The 22,698-nt window shown below is 34.2% G+C and overlaps 1 protein-coding gene across 37 annotated transcripts in view; it reads right to left on the bottom strand.

Moving 5' to 3' along the window:
- LOC145266600 (splicing regulator ARVCF-like) overlaps positions 1 to 22,698 on the bottom strand; it is a 494,180-nt gene that overhangs the window by 225,512 nt on the left and 245,970 nt on the right. For 24 of the 37 annotated variants that reach the window (XR_013864759.1, XR_013864755.1, XR_013864758.1 and 21 more), the window contains 3 exons: positions 20,283 to 20,327; positions 10,981 to 11,146; positions 7,569 to 7,951 (listed from right to left, as the gene is read on the bottom strand). Coding sequence is in view for 27 of the 37 variants with exons in the window: in XM_080122458.1 (XP_079978584.1) it covers positions 7,569 to 7,951; positions 10,981 to 11,146; positions 20,283 to 20,327 (594 nt within the window). In the remaining 10 variants the exon portion in view is untranslated. The remainder of the gene's footprint in view (positions 1 to 7,568; positions 7,952 to 10,980; positions 11,147 to 20,282; positions 20,328 to 22,698) is intronic. The other 13 variants (XR_013864761.1, XR_013864762.1, XM_080122462.1 and 10 more) reach the window with 1 other exon arrangement.

Here is a 22,698-nt window from a genome sequence, read left to right as displayed (position 1 = left end):
CACTGAAATTAACAGGAAATAGTAATCATACACCAAATGATAAGTAAAATCTTTGTTTGGATGGATGAATAATATGGACAAGAAATAAGTTGAAACGCAAAATATTTATTTCAACTTGCTGACATATTTCTATTACTTTTATGCATGTGCAAATTCATTCATAGCTTGAAGTGGTTTAATTTTAAATCTTTCTTTTCTATCTGTCGACAGCTCAAAAAGTAGAGAATGAGACCAGAGTGCTAAATTTTTGGTTTCAATTCTAGCTAATGGCACCCAGGTCATTTTTATTTTTTTAACTTTTGAAATTAGTACCGCATCTATATAATACTAGCCGGGTGTTTGGAGGTCTATGTTGCGCAAAAAAAAAAAAAAAACAAAGAAAGCGGTCAATCTTTTAAACTTTGACCCCTATTATGACCCCTTAACATTTATTGTTTTGAACTCAAATCAAGTTATTAAGTTAGATCCATATCCAAAGAACATATCTAAAATTTCAAGTGTTTAGACCCAAAATTGTCGGAGGAGTTTCGTAGAGTTCTCAAAGGTCAAATCGTCGAACTTTGTAATTAGTTTTCGTCCAGAAATTTGGATGTTAAGGGGTCAAAGATTTTCCCAAATCTTAATACCCTTTATATCAAATTTCGAGTCTATAGACTAAAAATTGACAGAGTTATTGCATAGGGAAATGTACACAGACAGACACACACTTTCACTTTTATAGATATATAGATTCAATAGAGTATTGGCTCTGTAACAATAAATATAAAATCTGCATGAATGAAAATATATTTAAGCGTATTTTATGACCAGGCAAGGCCGGGTGCTGCCTCTAGTTAAAAAAAAAAAAAAAAAGTTAATATTTTTAGACAAACACAAATTCTCTTAAATACGTAATTCATACTTCGTGGAGTCTATATAAAGGGGTTGTCTGCGTGGATGTCCAGAGAGAGGAATGGACTGAGGAAATGGAAATGAGAGATTGGGGGGGGGGGAGAAGGATAGGGAGACATGTAGAGAGAATATATATTATCCCTTAATGCCTGACGAAGGCCGGAGGAATAGTTGGCCGAAACATCATGAAAAACAACAACTAATAAAGATGAGAATAATAGTCCGAAATAAAAAATATAATTAATGTAGAGAGAAGTTTTAATAAAAATGAGGTATTTTGCACTACAAACAAAATGAAAAATTGGCCAAAAATTCAGATATATAACAAATAAATGTTACCAAAGGCAAGATAAGTTATTTTTTACCTGGCTGGATAAGTTTTTTTTATTTAGTGTTTTTACTTACTTTAAAACGTTTATTTAGTTTTAAAAACAGACTTTTAGGTTGAGACAAGAAAAATGAGGGCCATGAGAGGATCATATCTATGGCATCTCGATAATTGCTGAAAATAAAAAATTAAACAAAATGCTGATAAAAATTCATCCAATAAATGTCACGGTGACATATTGGGTGAATTTCTATCAGCATTTTGTTCTTTTTTGTGTTTTGAGTGATTCTCAAGACTTCCACCATAACAATCTCATGTCCACTATCTTGTTGTCATTTTAACTTGGCAGTACTTGTGTTGCAAACTCAATAAACACTTTAAAATAAGTTAAAACACACAAAAAAACTTATCCAGGTAGGTAGAAGAATAACTTGTCTTGCCTTTGGTAACATTTATTTGGTATATATTTGCTTTTTTTTTTTTTTTAAACCACTTTTTCATTTTGTCCCAGGCAATGTCTCAGGTAGCCTTGTCTATCAAATATAAAAAAGATAATTAAGCAAATAAAAAAAAAAAAAAAGACATGTTTTGGATGGGTTCGTTGGTTGTTTTTGTTTTACGGTATATCAACCCTTTTCGGGTTATTTAATGCCGAATCCAAAGATTTTGAAGAAAAAAATTTTTAATAGAATATATTTGTTGTTTTCACGTCGGTTTCTATTTAACCCATAGTTGGGACCCTAACAGGCACTACCACTCCGGGTTAGAGTGGACCTGGGAGCAATGGTAATTAAAGGGTGGCTCCACACTCCCCAAAGCCCACAAGCTGGGGCCTCACCACTGGATATAGTTTAAGGTCATATCCAGGATCCCCATTGAGGGACTTTTACCCTCTGCAGTCGGTGTATTCTAATGCCCCACCGACAGGGCCTGTTTTGGATGGGGTAATTAAAAAATGAAAGCGAGAGGGAAGAGGTTAGGGAGGACGTAGAACTGTCTTGATGACCATCTTAGTCAAATAGTCTGTGACAAGGATGGAGTTGTGGACTGGTGCATTCACACAAATCTTCCGCATCTTCAGTTCCTCGTGAATAATTGTGTGTACAGTTCCCACACTGACATCAAATTGTTCACTTATTGTCTTTATAGACACATGACAATCCTTATCCATGAAATTCTTTATTTGGCCAATCAACTCTGGTATTCTGACTTGCTTGCTCCTCCCACACCACAGAATCTCTTATGCCACTCAAAAACTGATGTTCGATTCATGCAAGATGATCCAAAATCAGTCTGGAGCATTCCATACATTTCTGTGGCATTTTTTCGAAGTTTAAAACAGAATTTTATTGCATATCGTTCTTCTAAAGTGCCCTCACATCCAGATTGCATTTTTGAAATTCATCAACTGTGACAATCAGGCTTTAGTAGGATGTATTCCAAATCCTGTTGTAGCTGTTCATTTGGGCTTGAAATCATAAAATTTGGTCAGTCATCTTATAAGATGCATAGAAATAACATACCGAATTTTAAAAAGTCAACGATAATTTTAAATGCCTGTAAAAAAAAAAAAAAAAAAAGGTTGCAGTTTTCTGGAAAGAACAATATATTTATCATAAATTATCCAATTCTAGATGATATATATTTTTTTTTAATTTGTAAGTTATGAAAAGATACTTGGTGCTTCTTTGTTATTGTCATGAAATTTGAAGATCGAAATATTGAATTTCAAGTCAAACCAATGATATCTACTGAATTGTCATGTCACAGTAACGAAAATATCCCAAAATTACACAAAACAATAAGTTAGAAAATTAATTATTAATGAAAATAATTTTTGAAGACAGCTGACGAAAATTGAGTTTTGCTTAAAAGAGAAACCGGAGAGTTCTAACTGCAACAAAAAGGGAGGTAAAATATTTTCTGAAAACTGTAAATCTTTGACCAATTTAGCAATTTACAAAATTTTCACTAATTATCTTTGAAAACTGTTTTCATTAATAATTAATTTTCAACCTTATCATTTTTCATCATTTTTGGATGTGTTCATTACTCTGACATGACAGTTCGGTAGATACTACTGGTTTCACTTGAAATTCAATATGTCATTTTTCAAATTCCACTATAATAATGAAAAAGAACCAGATACTTATGGCAATTAAGCTACATTTCATTGACAGGGAATTGTCAGGCTGAATATTTATCATGTCAATGTGAAAAACGTCATAAACGATGCATGTCAAAAAGAAATATACAAAAAATAACATTTTCTGAAAAAAAAAAAAAAAAAAAGGACAAATTCGAGATTTGAAAAAAAAAAATTACATAAAAACAAATGTTAAATGCATGCGTTTTTTTAATTGAACAAAGGGAAGCAACTTGTTTTAGCTAAAACAAAAAAAAAGAAAAAAAGATCGGTAAGAACTCATGTTATGGTTAGTCTAAAAAAATGAAAAAATGAAAAGAAAAAAAAAATGAGGGTGAATTAAAAATAAAACGAAAAAAAAAGGAAAAGGAAAAATAGCGAAAAAAGAAAGAGAAACAAGAGAGGAAAAGAAAAGAGAAAATATGAGTAAGAAAACAGTAGAAAAAAAAACCAAAAGGAAAAGAGAAAAAGGAAAAAAGAAAAGGAAAAAAATGAAAAAAAGAGAAAAAGGGACAAAAGAAAAGGGAAAAGAAAAAAAGGAAAAATAAATAAATAAATAAAAAATAACATAGAAAACGAAATGTAAAAGGAAAAAAATTAATGAAAAGAAAAAGATAAAATTTTTTTTTGAAAGCTACTGGTAAAGGTAAATAAATTTTTTTTTTTTGTAAAAAGTTACGAGTAAAGATAAATAAAAATTCACGCAACATTAATTACTACAAAGTTTCCAAGCAAAAGAAAGAAAAGTTATTAAAAATGAAAATGGGACAAAGTTTTATGGGGAGAAATTCATACAACACTACAAAAATCAGTCAAGCATGTCAAAGGTCAAATTAACATATTTTGCAATGGAAGTTAAAACCTTCATTGCAGATTATTAACCCCAAAATTGTGTTTGGATTATCTGGACTACTATTCCCTTTTCTTAAAAGTTTTAAAAAAACTCTTTTCTCTGATAGCCGCAGAATAAACACTAACATGGCTCAGTGCCTATGATCTTGAGCCAAGGTGTTCCCTTCATTTATCTTTATAATCATCTTTTCTTTTGTCGACCTTCCTTGCATTATGACTTCAACGCATATTTTGCATAACCCTACCCTGACTTGGTGCTACCAGATCAGGCTGTCTAAAGATATTGGCTTCCTGAGACGAAATGCGCCTAACATTGATGCTTTTTGTTTTTCTACTTCCTTTTACAAAACTTAATTATGTTCTGCAAAAACAAAAAAACAACCCACCTTTTCCCGCTTTTCCTTCTTCCCCTTTCTCTTTCTATCTCCCTCACTTTCTGACTGGTTTCCTAACTTAAAAAGTACCAAACATTACTACTGTAACCTTTTTCCCTCTTCCATTGCAAAACTCATTCATATTCTGCAGAGCAGGAAACAAAAACGTTAAAATCCACTATAAAACAACCAAACCAAACACTACAAAATAGCGATTGAAGATACAAAAAACTTGAAGAATAAAGACCTTCTTCAAAATAACTAGATTCAGCATTAAATAACCCGAAAAGGGTTGATATGCCATAAAGCAAAACAACCAAACCAAACCTTTGGATCTTAATAAGTGGTGAAAGTATGTTTTTTTTTTATTCCATACTTTTAACTTTAACAAAAGGAAAAAAAAATGCGAAAGTTTAAAAAAAATTTTTTTTACAAACATAAAATAAGCAAACAAAAAACAAAAACAAAAAAAAAACGGTGTTTTTTCCTTATTCGTTGCTCTGAACGTTCTTTTCTCTGCTAATAAAATCCACTTAAAAAAAAAAAGCAACCAAACCAAACACTACAAACTAGCGATTGAAAATACAAAAAGTTTGAAGAATAAAAAAACTTCTACAAAATAACTGGATGCAACATGAATACTATTTACAAAATAACTGGATTCGCCATTAAATAACGCGAAAAGTGTTGATATGCCGTAAACCAAACCAACCAACCTACTCTGGAACGCTTAACATGACTTAACAATCTCAAGACTTCACATTTGATGACAGACATTGACGGGATGCCAGCAAGTTTTTGCAATACTGATGTGATCAGTTTATGATCAATAATGACGTGATGTGGTTTTGGAAAGTTTCTGCTTTCTAACATAGTTTAATCTGAACAGACATCTCGCTGCTCAACTCCCTATATTGTGCCCCTCTATGCATGGTCCAAAATAGTTGCCCCTTTTGCGTTCAAGTGGCAATATAAACCTTTTTTTTCCTCCTTTTCACCCCAAACAAAGCATATTGCCACTTGGGTGTAAGGGGCTACGATTTGGGATCATGCACTATTGAGGGAGTTGAGAACGAAATGTCTATTTGCATCATATCTAAACTTCTGCATGTTAGTACAGTCAAAGAAGCAGGAAACAGGGCGGGAACTCCAAATTCCAGCAGTTCAAAGAAAGAAACTATTAAAACATCTAATCTTTCCAGCATCTAGTGCCTAAGCAGTGAATGGGTGGGATTTTGCTGTTTTTAGGATTTATTACGTATGCGTTCAGTAATAGCTCCTAGCAGTAAGTTTTTTTTTTTTTTATTCTTTCAAGTATCCATATTTTGTTTTTGTTTGTTTTATATTAGCTAGGCAACTGGCATTGCTCAGTCATAAAATATGTTTAAATATATTTTAATTTATGCAGATTTCATATTTATTATTATATAGTCAATTCTTTATTAATTATTATATTGTACCCAATATATAGTAGCGATTTCAAAAGTTAAAAAAAAATAAATAAATATGTAGGTGCCATCAGCTAGAATCGAAACCAAAACATATAGCGCTTCAGCCTTAGTTGTTATTGTTTGAGCTATCGTCAGATGGATAAGAAATAGTTAATAGTGAACCGTTTTTAATGTTCAGTCGACTTATGCCTGCCAAGTTCAAATTTTTCCAATTTTAATCCTTTAACAGCTATTTTTACCGGCTAAACTCCTAGAAAAGAATGATCCACAAAAATACAATCATTTGAGCCGCCTCTGGCTGCCCTGCAACCTTGCGTCTTGAAGTAGACACACTTTGAAAAAAGAAAAAAAAAAAAAAAAATGGAGACAGATTGTAAGTTCTATAAATTAGACTTTTCATGTAATAGTTTTATTTCTATTTTTTTTACTTTGTGGGTATCTTGTGTAGTTTCTGTGTAGACTTAACTGGAAGCATTTGCGCATAACTGTCCTTTCCATAATAGATGACTTAATCGATCAATACGCCATTTACTTTTGTATATACTTGAAACCCCATTTACAACAATATAATCTATGCCCAACTAAAAATATATATATATATATATATATATGGTGCTTGTCCAGAAGCTTCCTCCATGAAAAAAACAAAAAACAAAAAAAAAACAGAAATAAAGAAACATCTATATAGTGTACCTATCTTTGATGAAAAGAAAAAAAAAACCTACACCAAAAATCAGGTAGTTCTATATTTTTTTTATAAAGAAAATAATTTTAAAGGGAATTTTAGTTTTTCCAATGCCCCTCCCTCGTCTCCCCCATGTTAAAAATGGCGTTTTAAAATCTTGCAAAAGTTTGAATTTAAAGTTATCTCCCTTATTTCTTCAGACTGTTTTCAAAATGGTATTGCGAAATCATCGTTTGCCGTTTAGTCATAAAATTTGATTTTTCTATTAAAATCATGTACTTTAATCCAGTAATTTTATTTTTAAATAAGAAAATAAAATTTCATGGTTAAACAATTAGTGACGATCTTGCAAGAGTTTGAATAAACAAGGGAGATAATTCGAAGTTTAGATTTTCAAAAACCATTCTTAACATAAGCAGAAGGGAGCACTGGAAAAACTCAAATTAACTTATAATTATTTTCATTATAAAAATAATTTTTTGGTGTACGATTTTTTTTTTTTTGTTTTGTCACGGGTACGGTACGTACATCATACGGATTTTTATTTTACATTTTTTCACGAGGAGGAGGGATTCTGGACCAACGTCAAATATATTACGGCCAATCCCTTTCAACGGAAAAAAACAATAGGACAACAACCGACAAAACAAAAACAACATTTGAAAGACCCTCCCCAAACACACACAAAAAGAGTCCCATGATGCATCGCTAAGTTTGCGGAATGCAGTTATATGTCAGGGGAAAAAATGTTCATGCTTTTAGTAATACTACTTACAATTGTGAGACTAAGCATGCTTCGTATCCATGCTAACATCAAGAAAAAATAAAGGGGAAAAAATACCTAGTCCGCTTAGATTGAGCTATATATGCTTGATTAGAATAGAAGGTCGAACAGGGCCCCGGTATATGGCGCAGGGGTGGAATATTGGCATTCGCCATCGGGCTAGGGTTCCCTATCAATGGCTTGGATTTTAAGCTCTGTGGGGTGGGGATGGTCTGAAGATGGTAGATATTTGACCTGGTCGGTGTGGTAGACCCAGCTCGGTTTGGCACAATCTGTGGACGGGGGGAGGTCCGAGAGTCGACAGCAGCAGGATCCATGCCTCGGACACGGGCGGTGTAGGGATTGTAGCCATCATCTAATTGGTCTTGTGGAAGAGAGGATAAAGAGCTACGGCCGGCTGGATGTGCACCGTCTAATGGACTGATCATCTTCCGTCCAGCCTGAAAAGACAAAGAAAATAGAAAAACAATGGTCAGAAAAGTATTGGAGGAACAGGTGGTGTTTGATCAACACTGCTGGGGAGCCATGGTTTAATATACTGTTTTGTTTTTAAATCCCTGAAACAGTGTTTTATGGTAAACAACTGATGATCTCTGAAAACTTGGGACTACTGTAAGTTTGAGAAAGAAAGTTGATTCAGTGATTGCAGGACTTATTGAAAAAATAATTTTCCAATGAAGGACTGTAAAAATTTTTTTATCATTTTTTTTTTTTATATAGTTTTCAAGGTTAAAAAACTTCCAAGATATATTAGTGGCCTGGCAAGGTCACAGGGGAGACAACCAAACCAGCAAAACTGAAGCATACCTGGTTGGACACTATACATATAACTGTAAGCAAATTTGGGCACATTTTATTAGTTGTAAAATGTAGGTTCTTTTTCACCAATTGCCGTAAAATTTTAATCATAGAATTGTATTATAATCTTCAAAAAGCCTGCAAAATTTTCATGCAGTTTCGTCGCATAGAACCAAAGATATGAGCATTTGAATATTCAATTTGGCTACAAGTATAGATATATCCATATATATATTATATATATTCAGTAGAACCTTGGGATATGGTGGCCTTAGGATTTTAGAATATTTTTCCGGACCCTGATTATGGTATTTACTCTGCCTTACGTTGTTATTTATAATGTTATTTAATTATATACATGTGTATTATATACTGTACTGTATTTTGTTACTAATTTTTAATGCCTGGGTTCTACTATATATATTTCCCCAAAATCTCAGGCCTGGAAATATTCATAATCGTACGCTATTTCCAAAAAAGGAGAGATATAACTATAGAAATATTTGGAATCAAGTCTCCCCTTGCTGTTATATTTCAAATCATTTGAAACCATAGCAGCAAGTTTTAATCTCCCTTCCACCAAGACCAGAGGTTTTACGGAAATATATATAATCTTCAGAATGTGAGAGAATATATAATTATTTCCACAGCCAGACAACGTCGCAGCTCACAAGAGCCATAAAAGCCAACAAACCGGAAGTCCAAGAGTTTCGCCCTCATTTGGGCTCATCAGTTAGACACATTTATACTCGAGTCTCTTGCATGCGAGGCAAGCACTCTACCAACTGAGCAAACGCGCCACACACAAGAAAGTCTTATTAACTATCACGGATCAAATAAACCGCAACAAAATCCAACAGTGGAATGAACCTACTTTCGTCTCGAACAAGGAATGTGATCATCGCGACCAGCTATAACCCAAGTCGATGTCTCACGAGTAGGAATTTTTATACTCGCTAAGGATGTCATCATGACAAGTTTACCTAACGAGCAATAAGCAATATAATTTTCAAAATGTGAGAGATAATATATAATTATTTCGTTTGCGGTTAGAGATTGTTCCAGACATTTTATGTCTTGCTTTTCTTTCATCGGCCTTATCCTAATTCTTTAGGATTTGAAGTATTGGAAAGGTAATTGACACAATTCCACCCGTAACAGTCGTGGAAAACGTTTCATAATGACCCCATTTGTCAAACTGTTTGTAAACCCTATTAAGCTAAAACTTACAAACATATTTGTATCAAGCTTGTTGGTTGGTTGGTTGTTTTACGGCATATCAACCCTTTTCAGGTTATTTAATGCCGAATCCAGTGATTCTGAAGAAAAATTTTTTAATAGAATATATTTGTTTTTTTTTCAAGTCAGTTTTTATTTAACTCACAGTTGGGACCTTAACAGGTACTACCACTCCGTGTCAGAGTTGACCTGGGAGCAATGGCAATTAAAGGGTGGCTCCACACTCCCCAAAGCCCGCAAGCTGGGGCCTCACCATCAGATATAGTTTACGGTCATATTCAGGACCTTGCTTTCAAGAGGTTTACTACTACATCTATACGGAATATGGACCGCGTCATCGTCATATTTCGGATGAAACCCTGAGCAACGCACTTTTTCGGCATTTTAGGTGCTCTTTTTGACTGGCCTATTCTGCATAATCATTAGCGTTTGTTAATGACCTGCAAGACCCAAGTTTAATTCTCGGTCAAATCACGCCAAAGACTAAAAAAAAAAGAAAAAAAAAAGAAAAAAGAAAAAAAAGAAAAAGAAAAAGAAAAAAAAGAAAAGAAAAAAAAGAAAAAAAAAGAAAAAAAGAAAAAAAAAGAAAAAAAAGAAAAAAGAAAAAAAAGAAAAAAAAGAAAAAAAAAGAAAGAAAAAAAGAAAAAAAAAGAAAGAAAAAAAGAAAGAAAAAAAAAGAAAGAAAAAAAAAGAAAGAAAAAAAAAGAAAGAAAAAAAGGTACTCAATGACCTTTTGCTTAAGGTGAAGCTCCAAGTTAAGTCGGAGTTCTTCTCTACACCGTGGTATGAACAAAAGCGGTACAGTAATATCGTGGGGTCTGCCTTCGCACCAGACATCCACAGAAAACGGTATTAATTTAAGTATTTAGATAAACATATTTCAGTTTGAACAAAGTTGGTACAATAATATTGCGGGGTTTGCATTCACGCCAGACAGCAATAAAATGGAAAGTAGTTTGTAAGATGCTACCATAATATTGTAGGGTCTTTGTGTTTGCAGAGGACGTCTATAGTATAGAAATATGTCACAATCTTTTCCAAGGGTTTATGGAGAGAGATCCCATGACCAAATATATTTTGAAACGACATTAATTAAAGTACTTAGATAAGTAGGTTTCAAAGGTGGTACAATAATATTGTGGGGTCTCTGTTCGCGTTGGACATCCGCAAAATGGAAATATTTTAAGCATGGTAGCAATATACAACAATTGAAAGATACAACTAGCTTGTGGGTCCTTCTCGTACGCACAACTGAAAGAGTATGTATGCATGGGAATTAACATCGAAACGCAAAAAATAAAATTGAAATGGGGGGGTAAGAACAAAACTACTTCGTAACTTATGTTATCAGAAATGAGTAACACGTTGCGTGGATGGAAAAGATCAATTTTAAGACAAAGGAAGCGACAAGTTATCCGCAGTTTTTACTGACCTGTGTTGGTGCCGATCTTAATGGCTTGAAACTTCCTGTGCTCGGGATTGACATTCGGGATGAGTTTGGTGAAGAATTGTCCACCGGAATTAAAGTGCCTGTCCGAGGATAATGATGATCCGAGCCATCCAGGTTGCTATCAGCTTCATAACCATAATCCATGTCACTGGAAAAATTTAAACAAAAAAAAAATTTTAAACAACGAAAATGAAATTTCATATTATTTAGATTCTTTGGACTACTGATCTCGTCTTGAGTTTTAGTCACACATTGATTTAATCGATGTAATCTTGAACCTTCTCCATTTTTTTTTTTTTTTTTTAAACCTCCAGGTGAATTTTTTCTGTCAGACTAGAAATTTTTTTTTTTTTTTCTGTCAGGCTAGAAATTTATTTTTTATTTTCTGTCAGGCTAGAAATTTGTTTTTTATTTTCTGTCAGGCTAGAAATTTGTTTTTTATTTTCTGTCAGGCTAGAAATTTGTTTTTTATTTTCTGTCAGGCTAGAAATTTGTTTTTTATTTTCTGTCAGGCTAGAAATTTGTTTTTTATTTTCTGTCAGGCTAGAAATTTGTTTTTTATTTTCTGTCAGGCTAGAAATTTGTTTTTTTTTCTGTCAGGCTAGAAATTTGTTTTTTTTTCTGTCAGGCTAGAAATTTGTTTTTTTTTTCTGTCAGGCTAGAAATTTGTTTTTTTTTTCTGTCAGGCTAGAAATTTGTTTTTTTTTCTGTCAGATTAGAGAGACCAGAGAAGTTTTTCTGTCAGACTAGAGAAGTCTTTCTTTCAGACTCAGGAATCTGCACAAAACTTCGAACAGAATCCTTTATTTGGAAGTAGTTTGCTCTCGTTCGATTACCATGAATGGTTAGAAGTTGAAAATAATTGTGCATAGTTTGTAAAAAAATTAAATTTTGAAGGCGGTAACGATGCAATTTGGTAGCAACATTGTCGGATACGAAACAAGGTAAGCAGAGCAAATGACAACATTGAAGATTACAATTATTTTTCAAAGAAATATTTCTTTTCTTTTTTTTTATACATAGGAGTCACTACTTATCAAGGCCTGGAGACCACTCGAGGATAAGGGTTAATGAGTATACGGTAGTCAATGGGACAATATCGTAGTAATCGTTAGTAGTGGAAATTTGGTAAATTGGATTACTTAAGGGGAATGGCTCATCAAGAACTTGTTTACATTGGACTTGAAGATGACCATATTGTAGTCAGCTGGAAAGCAGGCAAACGGAAGAGAGTTCCACAGGCGTGCAGTTCTAAGACGGAAGCTTTGTTTATGGAATCTATGTTTAGGTTGAGTTAGGGAAATTATTGATAGTGGTTTCAGCTAGACAGGTGTTTTTCATGAAAGTTTGGCGAGGGGGGGACCATAGATTGGAGTTCGCATGAGCACTTGCCATGAAAATAACGATAAAGCAGAGACAGGCACATGATGTTTCTTTTGTGGGAAAGAGGTTGCAGGGAAGAGAAAAGGGCAACTGAAATACAGGGGGGGTTGGCGGCCTTAATCGCATAGGGTAGGATTATCTGAAAAGTTCTTGGCAAAGAGTTTGGCTTTATCTGATGCTGACGGGATTACCTCAGGTCCATTAATGATGGTTGGGATAGAGCATACACTTCTGTTCAGCATCCTGTTTGCTATTTGCCAAAACTGGTGGGAACCAAACCACTGCTCAACTATTTTGGACTTAACGGACTGAGCATACAACTCTCTCACATTCTTTATTACTCTTTTACAGTGGTTACTGGCAGTCCTGAAAGCAATTTTAGTCTCAGTACGTGTTACATTGGAAGCAATGGATAAAGTGATTTCTGTGCGCAATGGCAACAGTACATTCTGGAGAGAACCACTTCTGGCTGTTAGGTTTTTGCCAAAATTTTTTGAAGGGTACGAAGCGGTCAAGTAAACTACTTTTTCAAAGGTATGAAGTGGTCTATACCTACAATTAACCATTCTGTCAGCTTGATACTATAGAGGACACGTTATTTTTAAACATTGAACTCAGAGGTAGATCTGATATAAATGTACGGAAGCTATCCCAGTCAGCCATAGAGTATCGATGGAGAGGTATGTCTGAGCACTTATTACATTTCATTTTTATTTTAACTAATACAAACGAGTGGTCAGAAGATCCTAGTGGAGACAGAACAGCAGATGAGCATAGCTCAGGGCAAGTTGAGAGAAAAAGGTCTAGGAAACTTGCATACTGACCGTCAGTGTCAGGCATACGGGTGGATTCATGAACAATCTGAATTAGGTCATAAGCAAAGAAATCGTGACAGACCCACCCCCGTCCCTCTCATCATCTGTCTTGTTTGAGTGGGCTAACCATTCCACATTGTGGACATCGAAGTTTCCACAGACGTGAATGTTAGCTGAAGGATGAGCAGACACGATGTGGTCAATTTTCTTGGATATACTTTTAAAGATAGTAACTCAGCTGTTGTGAGGGCGATAGAGAGTAAATACAAATGCAGTGGCATGAGCAAGGTAATTTAAGGTCTTCTCTAGAGATGTCTCTACCACATGGAAAGCCATCTCTTATGTAGGCACATATTCCATGCCCATTCCGATCTTAGGGTTCGGATTTTCCAACAATGTGTTGTTACACACAATCAAACCAGACATCAAACCTAGTACCAGTCCACAAGTCCCAGAACTGGTTACTCATCACTATTTTGGCCACTTCGGACCTGTCCAAGATAGTGATAACAAGTCAAAGGGTTTTCACCAGGAGTCAGGAAATTTGAGGATGTCAGTTTTAATAGTAGAAGTCAATTACTTAACATTTAGTTGCTGTTTTTACATTCTTTGCCAACCAATTTTTTTCACAAATTTGAAACAATGACCATAAAATAAAGACTAACTTACAGAATACAGAAACATTTACGGAGCCAATAACTTTTCTTTTTTGTTTTTTTCAAGCAACAACAAACATGCCTGAAGACGTCCGAAGGACAATCCGACTAAAATGTTGCATAAATAACACTCAGGATCAGAACAATAGTCCGATCAAACCAAGTAATATAAAAAAGAATATGGTTTTCATTCTTTAATCAATTGTTCATTTATTTATTTTCATAACAGAAATAGTGCCTACACTAGAAATAGTGCACTGCACTAGAAAATTTCCCTAGTGTCACAGCAGGTACCAACTTTCAACAAACCTTGACTATGCAGGCGACATCGTCATTCTTGGTGATGACTTTGTCCACATCCAAGAAGCAATAAACACGATGCAGTCCACTGCTGCAAAGATTTACATGAAGATCAACGCCCAGAAAACAAAGCTACCGATTGTGGGATTCCTTCCAGCCGAAAAACAACCCATTACCCTCAACAGGGGCACCTTTGAAGAGGTTGACTGGTTCAAATACTTTGGCTCCATAATCATCACAATAGACCAAGGTGAGAAAGAAAATCCTTAACCGCATCAACAACGCTCATCTTGTCTCCAACCGCCTTTACACCCGTCTATGTCCCGACACAAAATCACTGAGAAGGAAAATCAGGATCTACGATGCCCTTGTTCATACCATTCTCCTGTATGGTTGTGAAACGTGGCCCATGCAGGTCTCTGATCAGCACAAACTTGAGGTATTTGATCATCAGTGTCTACGCCGCATCCTCCGGCTTTGCTGGCAGCATTTTGTCCTCAACTGTGGTCCACACATGCTGTAAGACATCTTCTCTCGCAAAAACCATCCTCATGAGGCATCTATGCTAGTTTGGCCATGTCGTTCGTTGTCGACCAGGTGGCATCACGAGGCCATCGACCCAGTGTTGCTGCAAGGCTAGAAGAACGTTGAGGTGGACAGCTGAAGAATTGGATTAGGACGGTCAAACAAGACTCCAAGTTTATTCTGGGTCCTCACCTCTACGGTCTATGTCGCTGGACCCGCAAATAGCTCATACTTATGGCTGCTGCGACATCAGATCATCGGGCATGGTTGGTTTCAACCCGAGATGTGACTAACGCAATGGGTGGAGCCGGCTAAACCAATCAACAGCGATAGCCGAAACAAATACAAGTAAGTATAACAGAAATGGCTTCTTTTTTTTTTATTGAAAAAAATGACAATCTTTATTTTTACCTACTTCCAGAGTACCCCATTTTAGGGATCTGGTTTTCTCCCACATTAAAACCTTGCTTTTGTAGGGAGGCAAAAAAAAAAAAAAAAAAAAAAAAAAAGATTCACAAAACATTCGTTTGGCAGCTTCCAGCGTTTTACATAAACTGCCTGGAAAATTCCAACAATAGCACGGTTCTTATTCTGTACAAGAATCGATTATTGTTATACTAGCGGAGATTCTCTGCATTGCATGGGGGACATAAAAACATAAAAGCTAAATAACATAACATTTTTATGCGTATCTTTCTGCAAAAATATTTCTTTTAACTTGCTTCCTGTGAAGATTTTAAAATTTGTTTCTGGTTATTATTATGGTCAACTAAAACAAATGAAGAAAATCTATATGTCTATAAAAGTGAACGTGTCTGTCTACGCAATAACTCTGTCAATTTTCAGTCTACAGACTCGAAATGTGATATACAGGGTACTGAGATTTGGGAAAATCTATGTGATCAGTTTTCGGCCAGATATTTGACTGTTAAGGAGTCAAAGTTTAACGATTTGACCTTTGATAACTCTACCAAACTCCTCCGACAATTTTGGGTCTAAACACTTTAAATTTTAGATATAGCTTCCTTGGACATCGATCTAAATAACTTGATATAAGCCCAAAACAATAAATTTTAAGGAGTCATAATAGGGGTCAAAGTTAAAAAAATTAACCATTTTTTTTTTTTTTTTTTTTGCTCCACATACACCTCCAAACACCTGGGCAACGCCGGGCTGTAATGCGAGTATAAAAATAAAGGGAAAGCCAGGAGCTGAAATCGAAACTAGAACCTTAAGATTCAGCCTGTCATTCTACTACCTGAGCTAATTGTAACACTGATTTAATCAATGTGCTTAATAGTTTTCTGTGTTTAAAACGGAAGTGTAAACAAATATACGCACGCGCAACCGGAACACTGAAAATACGAATAAATTATTCACGATTTCTACAGCAAACAATTAAACATTTTTTTTTGTGCGTAAATCACATATACTATTTGTGGCCGCGGCGGCGGCAACGCTGATCCAGAAAATGTAAACTTTGTTTGAAAAAGATCCATGAAGTTAAAAACTTTTTACGGGCAGTGATTGATTAATAAATAACGTCATTATTTAGTAACCCGTTATGGTTGTTATTTATTTATTTTACTTTTTTTTTTGGGGGGGGGTCTTAGTTAACTATTCTGCACTATAAACAGAAGATACCGTTAAAAATGGAATCTAACTCAATTGTATTGAAGTAACCCGATGTACTTTCAAACATTTTCTTTCTATAAAGTAGTCTAAACTTTATATTGTAGTTAAAACATTCGTTTCTCCAAAGTACCTTTAGCATCATCACCTTTTATGAATTTGTTTCAGCGTTTCTTCACAGAAATCATTTGTTGCCACATCTGGGCAGGAGCTGCTAAAAACAGCCTACCCTGCCTTGACAGAGTACAAAATAGACTTCGTGGCTTAGTGTGTGTGTGGGGGGGGGATGCCCTTTTCTCTACCCTGCAACCTCTCTCCCACAGAAGAGACCTTGCGAGCCTATCCTTGTTTTATCGTTATTTCCATGGCAGGTGCTCGTCTGAACTCCAATTTCTGGACCCCCCTCGCCAATCTTTCACGAAAAACACCCGTCTAGCTGAATCCACTGTGAAAAATTTCCCCCACTCTTTATCTGTGCCTAAATCAAAACGTAGATTCCATGAACAAAGCTTCTTTCTTAGAACTGCACGCCTGTGGAACTCTGTTCCGTCTGCCTGCTTCCCACCTGACTACAACTTGGATGTCTTCAAGTCCAACGTTAACAAATTCCTAATGAACCGCCCCCTTAAGTAAACACTTCATCAAATCTCCACACTAACGTACTGTACTTGCAATAACCCTTATCCCTGAGTGGCTTCTGGGCCTTGATAAGTGGTGACCACCGTGTAAAAAAAAAAAAAACCATTCCCTGCTATAAACTACTTAATATATCCATCTCCTATCCGTAAACCACTGGAAGCATCACTTTGTAGTTTAACAAGTGAAGCATGGATGGTCCCCCGTGAGTGCACAGTGAACGAGACATAAAAAAAATGACTAGGTTCAGCATTTACCCCCCCCCTCCATTTAGCCCCAAAAGTCCCCCAGATGATGTCAAATCCTGGTGAAAATGCAATTTTAGGCCTTAACATATGTAAATTTGAGTTCTGCACCATGCAAAAAAAAAAAAAAAAAAAAAAAAAAAATGACTAAGTCCATCATTTGCTCCCCACCCCACCCCCATTTAGCCCCAAAAGTCTTGAAGGCCTTAACGTATTTAAATTTGAGTTCAGCACCATGCAAAACTGCTAAACAGACATACACAGAAAATTTTGGACAAATATGGTAAAATAGTCCCCTAAAAATGGTGTGTTTTTATTAGTCCTAAAAGAACCCCTGGGGCACACCCAAGAGTTATCGCAAAGTGTAAACAAACAAAATTATATAGAAATCAGTTAGCTTCAACTTTTCAGAATGTTTTATAAAAAAATCCAAGGCATCAATTTTTTTAATAAGCACAAAAGTGTCAATTTTAGAGTTTTCCCGGAAAATCCGCTCTGTTATTATTTTACTCCATATCATGCTTAATGTTTGTGCAAAATTTAAAAAAATTCCAAAGTGTAGTTATTGAGAGAAGTGCGGACAGACGAACGGACAAGGGTGAATTTACAGGTCCACCCTCCCTTTGTCGAAGTTCAAACGTACCTTTCTATGAAGAAGTTCAAACGTACCTTTCTATGAAGAAGTTCAAACGTACCTTTCTATGAAGAAGTTCAAACGTACCTTTCTATGAAGAAGTTCAAACGTACCTTTCTATGAAGAAGTTCAAACGTACCTTTCTATGAAGAAGTTCAAACGTACCTTTCTATGAAGAAGTTCAAACGTACCTTTCTATGAAAAAGTTCAAACGTACCTTTCTATGAAAAAGTTCAAACGTACCTTTCTATGAAAAAGTTCAAACGTACCTTTCTATGAAAAAGTTCAAACGTACCTTTCTATGAAAAAGTTCAAACGTACCTTTCTATGAAAAAGTTCAAACGTACCTTTCTATGAAAAAGTTCAAACGTACCTTTCTCTGAAAAAGTTCAAACGTACCTTTCTATGAAAAAGTTCAAACGTACCTTTCTATGAAAAAGTTCAAACATTCCTTTCTATGAAGAAGTTCAAACATTCCTTTCTATGAAGAAGTTCAAACATTGCTTTCTATGAAGAAGTTCAAACATTGCTTTCTGTGAAGAAGTTCAAACATTCCTTTCTATGAAGAAGTTCAAACATTCCTTTCTATGAAGAAGTTCAAACATTCCTTTCTATGAAGAAGTTCAAACATTCCTTTCTATGAAGAAGTTCAAACATTCCTTTCTATGAAGAAGTTCAAACATTCCTTTCTATGAAGAAGTTCAAACATTCCTTTCTATAAAGAAGTTCAAACATTCCTTTCTATAAAGAAGTTCAAACATTCCTTTCTGTAAAGAAGTTCAAACATTCCTTTCTGTAAAGAAGTTCAAACATTGCTTTCTGTAAATTATATTAAAGATTCCTTCTTGTATTTCCAACTTGAATATAATTGACAGACGGACAGAGCCTCTTCAGGAGATGTTTGTATTCATCTACCAAAGACGCTAAACCTGACATTCAGGTATTAAAATTCTCATCAACTGCTAAAGTAATAAACTATTTATTTGCAGACGTGCCTGTTTATCATTACTTCTTGGAAATCTACCGTTGTCATTCGACGACTACATTATTACCCATCTAACTCGGTGGTTGTACAACAGGTTGGTGCCCAAAATAATCAGAGGTCACATATAATTATTTTGCATTCAGACTAAAAATACAAGGTGTCACGGGCGGAATACTCGCTACCAAACTGCAAATACGAAAAGAACAGGCGGGCGGAGATCTAAGGAGAGGCCCACAACGACCATGTTTTCACTGACACCATCAATGTCTTCACTCTTTGAATGCCAACTAGCAACTGTATCTTTATGCTTTAACTAGTGGAAATTCCATGGTGTTTTCAACATCAATACAGGGTGAAATGATAAAATTATCGTCCTAGAAAAGACGACATGATTCAATTTCCGTTTTATGAAAACCGTTTTTTGTTTTTTTTATTGCAGACCATCTACTAGTTGGCCAGTTGTGTACAAATCCCAATTAAACCTTTTATTGTTTAAATAATTTGACTTTACTCGTTTTATTAAAAAATAATGGTTGAAAAGATATTTTTCACTTTGGTAGTTTTAATAACAAAAAAAAAAAAATAAAGTTTTTCCCTTAGTAATGAACTTTGGAAGATCATCAGTAAAAAAAAAACAAAACAAAAAAAAAAACAAAAAAAAAAACAAAAAAAAAACAAAAAAAAAAAACAAAAAAAAAAAAAACAAAAAAAAAAAAAAAGTTTTTCACTTAGTAATGAACTTTGGAAGATCATCAGTAAAAAAAAACAACAAAAAAACAAAAAAACAAAAAAAAAACAAAAACAAAAAAAAAAAAAGTTTTTCACTTAGTAATGAACTTTGGAAGATCATCAGTAAAAAAAAAACAAAAAAACAAAAACAAAACAAAAAAAAAAGTTTTTCACTTAGTAATGAACTTTGGAAGATCATCAGTAAAAAAAAACAAAAAAAAAAACAAAAAAAAAAAAAAGTTTTTCACTTAGTAATGAACTTTGGAAGATCATCAGTAAAAAAAAAACAAAAACAAAAAAACAAAAAAAAACAAAAACAAAAAAAGTTTTTCACTTAGTAATGAACTTTGGAAGATCATCAGAAAAAAAAAATCGCCAAAAGATAAGCATCTTATTTCTAGTTGCCATTTGGAAAACTCACTTGCAAATGCAACTGTTTGTCTCGCAACGTAAAGCCCTGTCTAATTTCTGTTTCTTATCCCATTCTTACATCCACAATTTCCTGTCTTTAGTTGTTTATTTTTTTTTCCAACATTTTGTTGCCATAATTCCACTACATTTTTTTTTTTATATATTTTTGTCTTTTCTGGATTAAAAAAAAAAAAAAAAAAAGAAAAGAAAAAATAATAATAATAATAATAATAATAAAAGAAAAAAAAAAGCAGAATTCCACTATAGGTGGTAAACTCCTTACTGACGGGGGTTTTCATTCAAAAATAGGAAATGCGAAAAGCAATCTCTTACCGTGAATACCCGAAATTCATCGTCCCTCGTTCTTCAAGGGCTCTCCTGAAATGAAAACAAAATAAATAAGTTAATGTTTATGCCAAACAAAGTAAAATTAGCTATACAGGAAAAGCCGTCTCTCAAAAATCCTTTGAAATTTGGAGCACAGGGTGGAGCAGGTGCAATTGCAAAAAGGTAGAATTGGACGGAATAAGTTCTTTCCACTTGTGTCATTACTAACTAGCAGAGCATTACCACTACATATAAGGAAGAACAAGCCGACAAAGGTAGGCTTTCTAGAGCAGACAGGATCAAGGAGGGTCAAACTCAATCAAACTGATTGACTCAGGCTTAAAACTGGAACAACCTTGATAAGTATTGAGTGCATAATGATGTGTCAGTGACGTAAGGGACCCATATCCTTCCTCTATATATAGAAACACACACGGGACATTTTTGGTCAGTCAAAGTTCAGTTTGAGTTAGAATTCAGTTTGAGTCCGACAGACACAGTTGTCAGAAGATGAGGACTTCTCGTGGAAGTGACGAAGAGTAGCGATGTATGGCAGATGAATCGATAGAGAAATTCCCAACCTCCTAAGGATAGGTAGAGAACAGGGGCACGACCATGAAACGAATAAAGTTCCAATTGTCCAGAGAAATGAAACTAGCGTCTTGTTATGAGCTTTTGTTCCAGGGGAGCCGTCACGGTCAAGAGATGCGGAGACAAAATATAAAAAAAGTATGTTCAGCTTTTATTTTATAACCCCCCCCCCCCCAAAGGGTTGATGTGCCGTAACGTGAACATTTAACTCAATATAAGTAGACACCCCCCCCCCTCACAGCAGAAAATATAGACCATGTGTACAGAACAGGAGACTTCAATGGTATGGTCACATTGAAAAAATTGATGAAAGTGGAGAGAGTGAAGTTCAATGCACTTCTGTCATTACTAACTAGAGAAATATTTTTATTGAAAAACTTGGCCAGCGTTTGTGCAAATAAATAAATGAAATTAATAAATATATATAAAATAAATAAATATATTTTTTGTTGAAAAAATTGGCCAGCGTTTGTGCAAATAAATAAATGAAATTAATAAATATATATAAAATAAATAAATATATTTTTCGTTGAAAAAATTGGCCAGCGTTTGTGCAAATAAATAATAAAATAAATAATATATTTTCCATTAAAAAAAATTAGCCAGTGTTTGTGCAAATAAGTAAATAAAAATTAATGAAAAATAAATAATATATTTTTCATTGACAAAATTGGCCAATATTGGCATAAAAAAAAAAAATCACAAAACTTCTGTTCAACACCTGAGTTTTCCCATACACTGCCTGGCCAATTTAGACAATAACACAGTCCTTATACAGAATATTGCTAATAGGCGCCCAGCTAAGGTACACCGTTTTTATTCCATCCATCAAGACTTTTGATATTCTTTTTGTGCTATTTATGCAGTTTATGGAATCGTCTGGGAAGTTTATGGAAAATGCTAGAACGTGCTGAAACAGAATGTCTTAACCCTAAAACAAAAATATTTATTTGCTTTATTTATCCTGATTTGAATATAAAAAAAAAATCATAAGGAAAAAAAAAAAAAAAAAAAAATGAGAATATTTTTTTTTTTTAATTTAGTACCTGCTAGCAGATGTACCTGGCGTTGCCCGGTATTAAACATAACCTTAAAAGAAAATGAAGTAAAAAAAAAACAAAAAAAAAAAAAAAAAAAAAAAACAATGAAAGAAACAGACATGTGCATGCGAGTATTGTTTTTCAAACCATTCACTTCTTGTAAGCAAAAAAAAAAAAAAAAAAAAAAAAAAAAGAAGTACTCGGGCTAAGAACGAAACCAAAATCTAAAGACAATGAGTCAAGTACGATAACCATTAAGTCAGCTTGGCAGAATCTTTAAAAACTGTCTTCAAACCTACTTATTCTTAACATAAGCTGTCACGTGAACAATTCGTGCATATGCAGTCATGAAAACAGTTGACAAATAGATTAAAAAAATTTTTATCCCCCCCCCCCGCAGTACTAATTTTTTATTTTTTTTTATTTTGACCTCCTTAGCATCCCTTTTTTCTGGATGAAAACCCGATTAAAAGTTTTCCATACGTCTGAATATTCTATATACTAAATTTCAAGTCTGTAGATAAAAAATCCTTTGAGTATATAGGTTGAGAAGTGTCCTCACACGCACGCGCATGTCCCCCCCTCCCCCTTCATTACAATTAAGACAATGGTGTCTCTAAACGCAACTATTAAATAAAAAATAAAAATAAAAGCAAAATTTTTAACTAAAAGAATTACTGGACTGTTTTTCATAAAATTTGGTTAGCGGTTTTTTTTTTGTTTTTTTTTTTGTTTTTTTTTTTTAATCAGCATAGCAAGTACGTATTTCCTACAATTAAAATTTTATTTCC

The sequence above is a fragment of the Euprymna scolopes genome, chromosome 41 (assembly GCF_053919585.1).
Source record: "Euprymna scolopes isolate OS-2025 chromosome 41, ASM5391958v1, whole genome shotgun sequence".
NCBI lineage: Eukaryota > Metazoa > Mollusca > Cephalopoda > Sepiida > Sepiolidae > Euprymna > Euprymna scolopes.
This window is presented reverse-complemented; position numbering and strand designations above follow the sequence as displayed.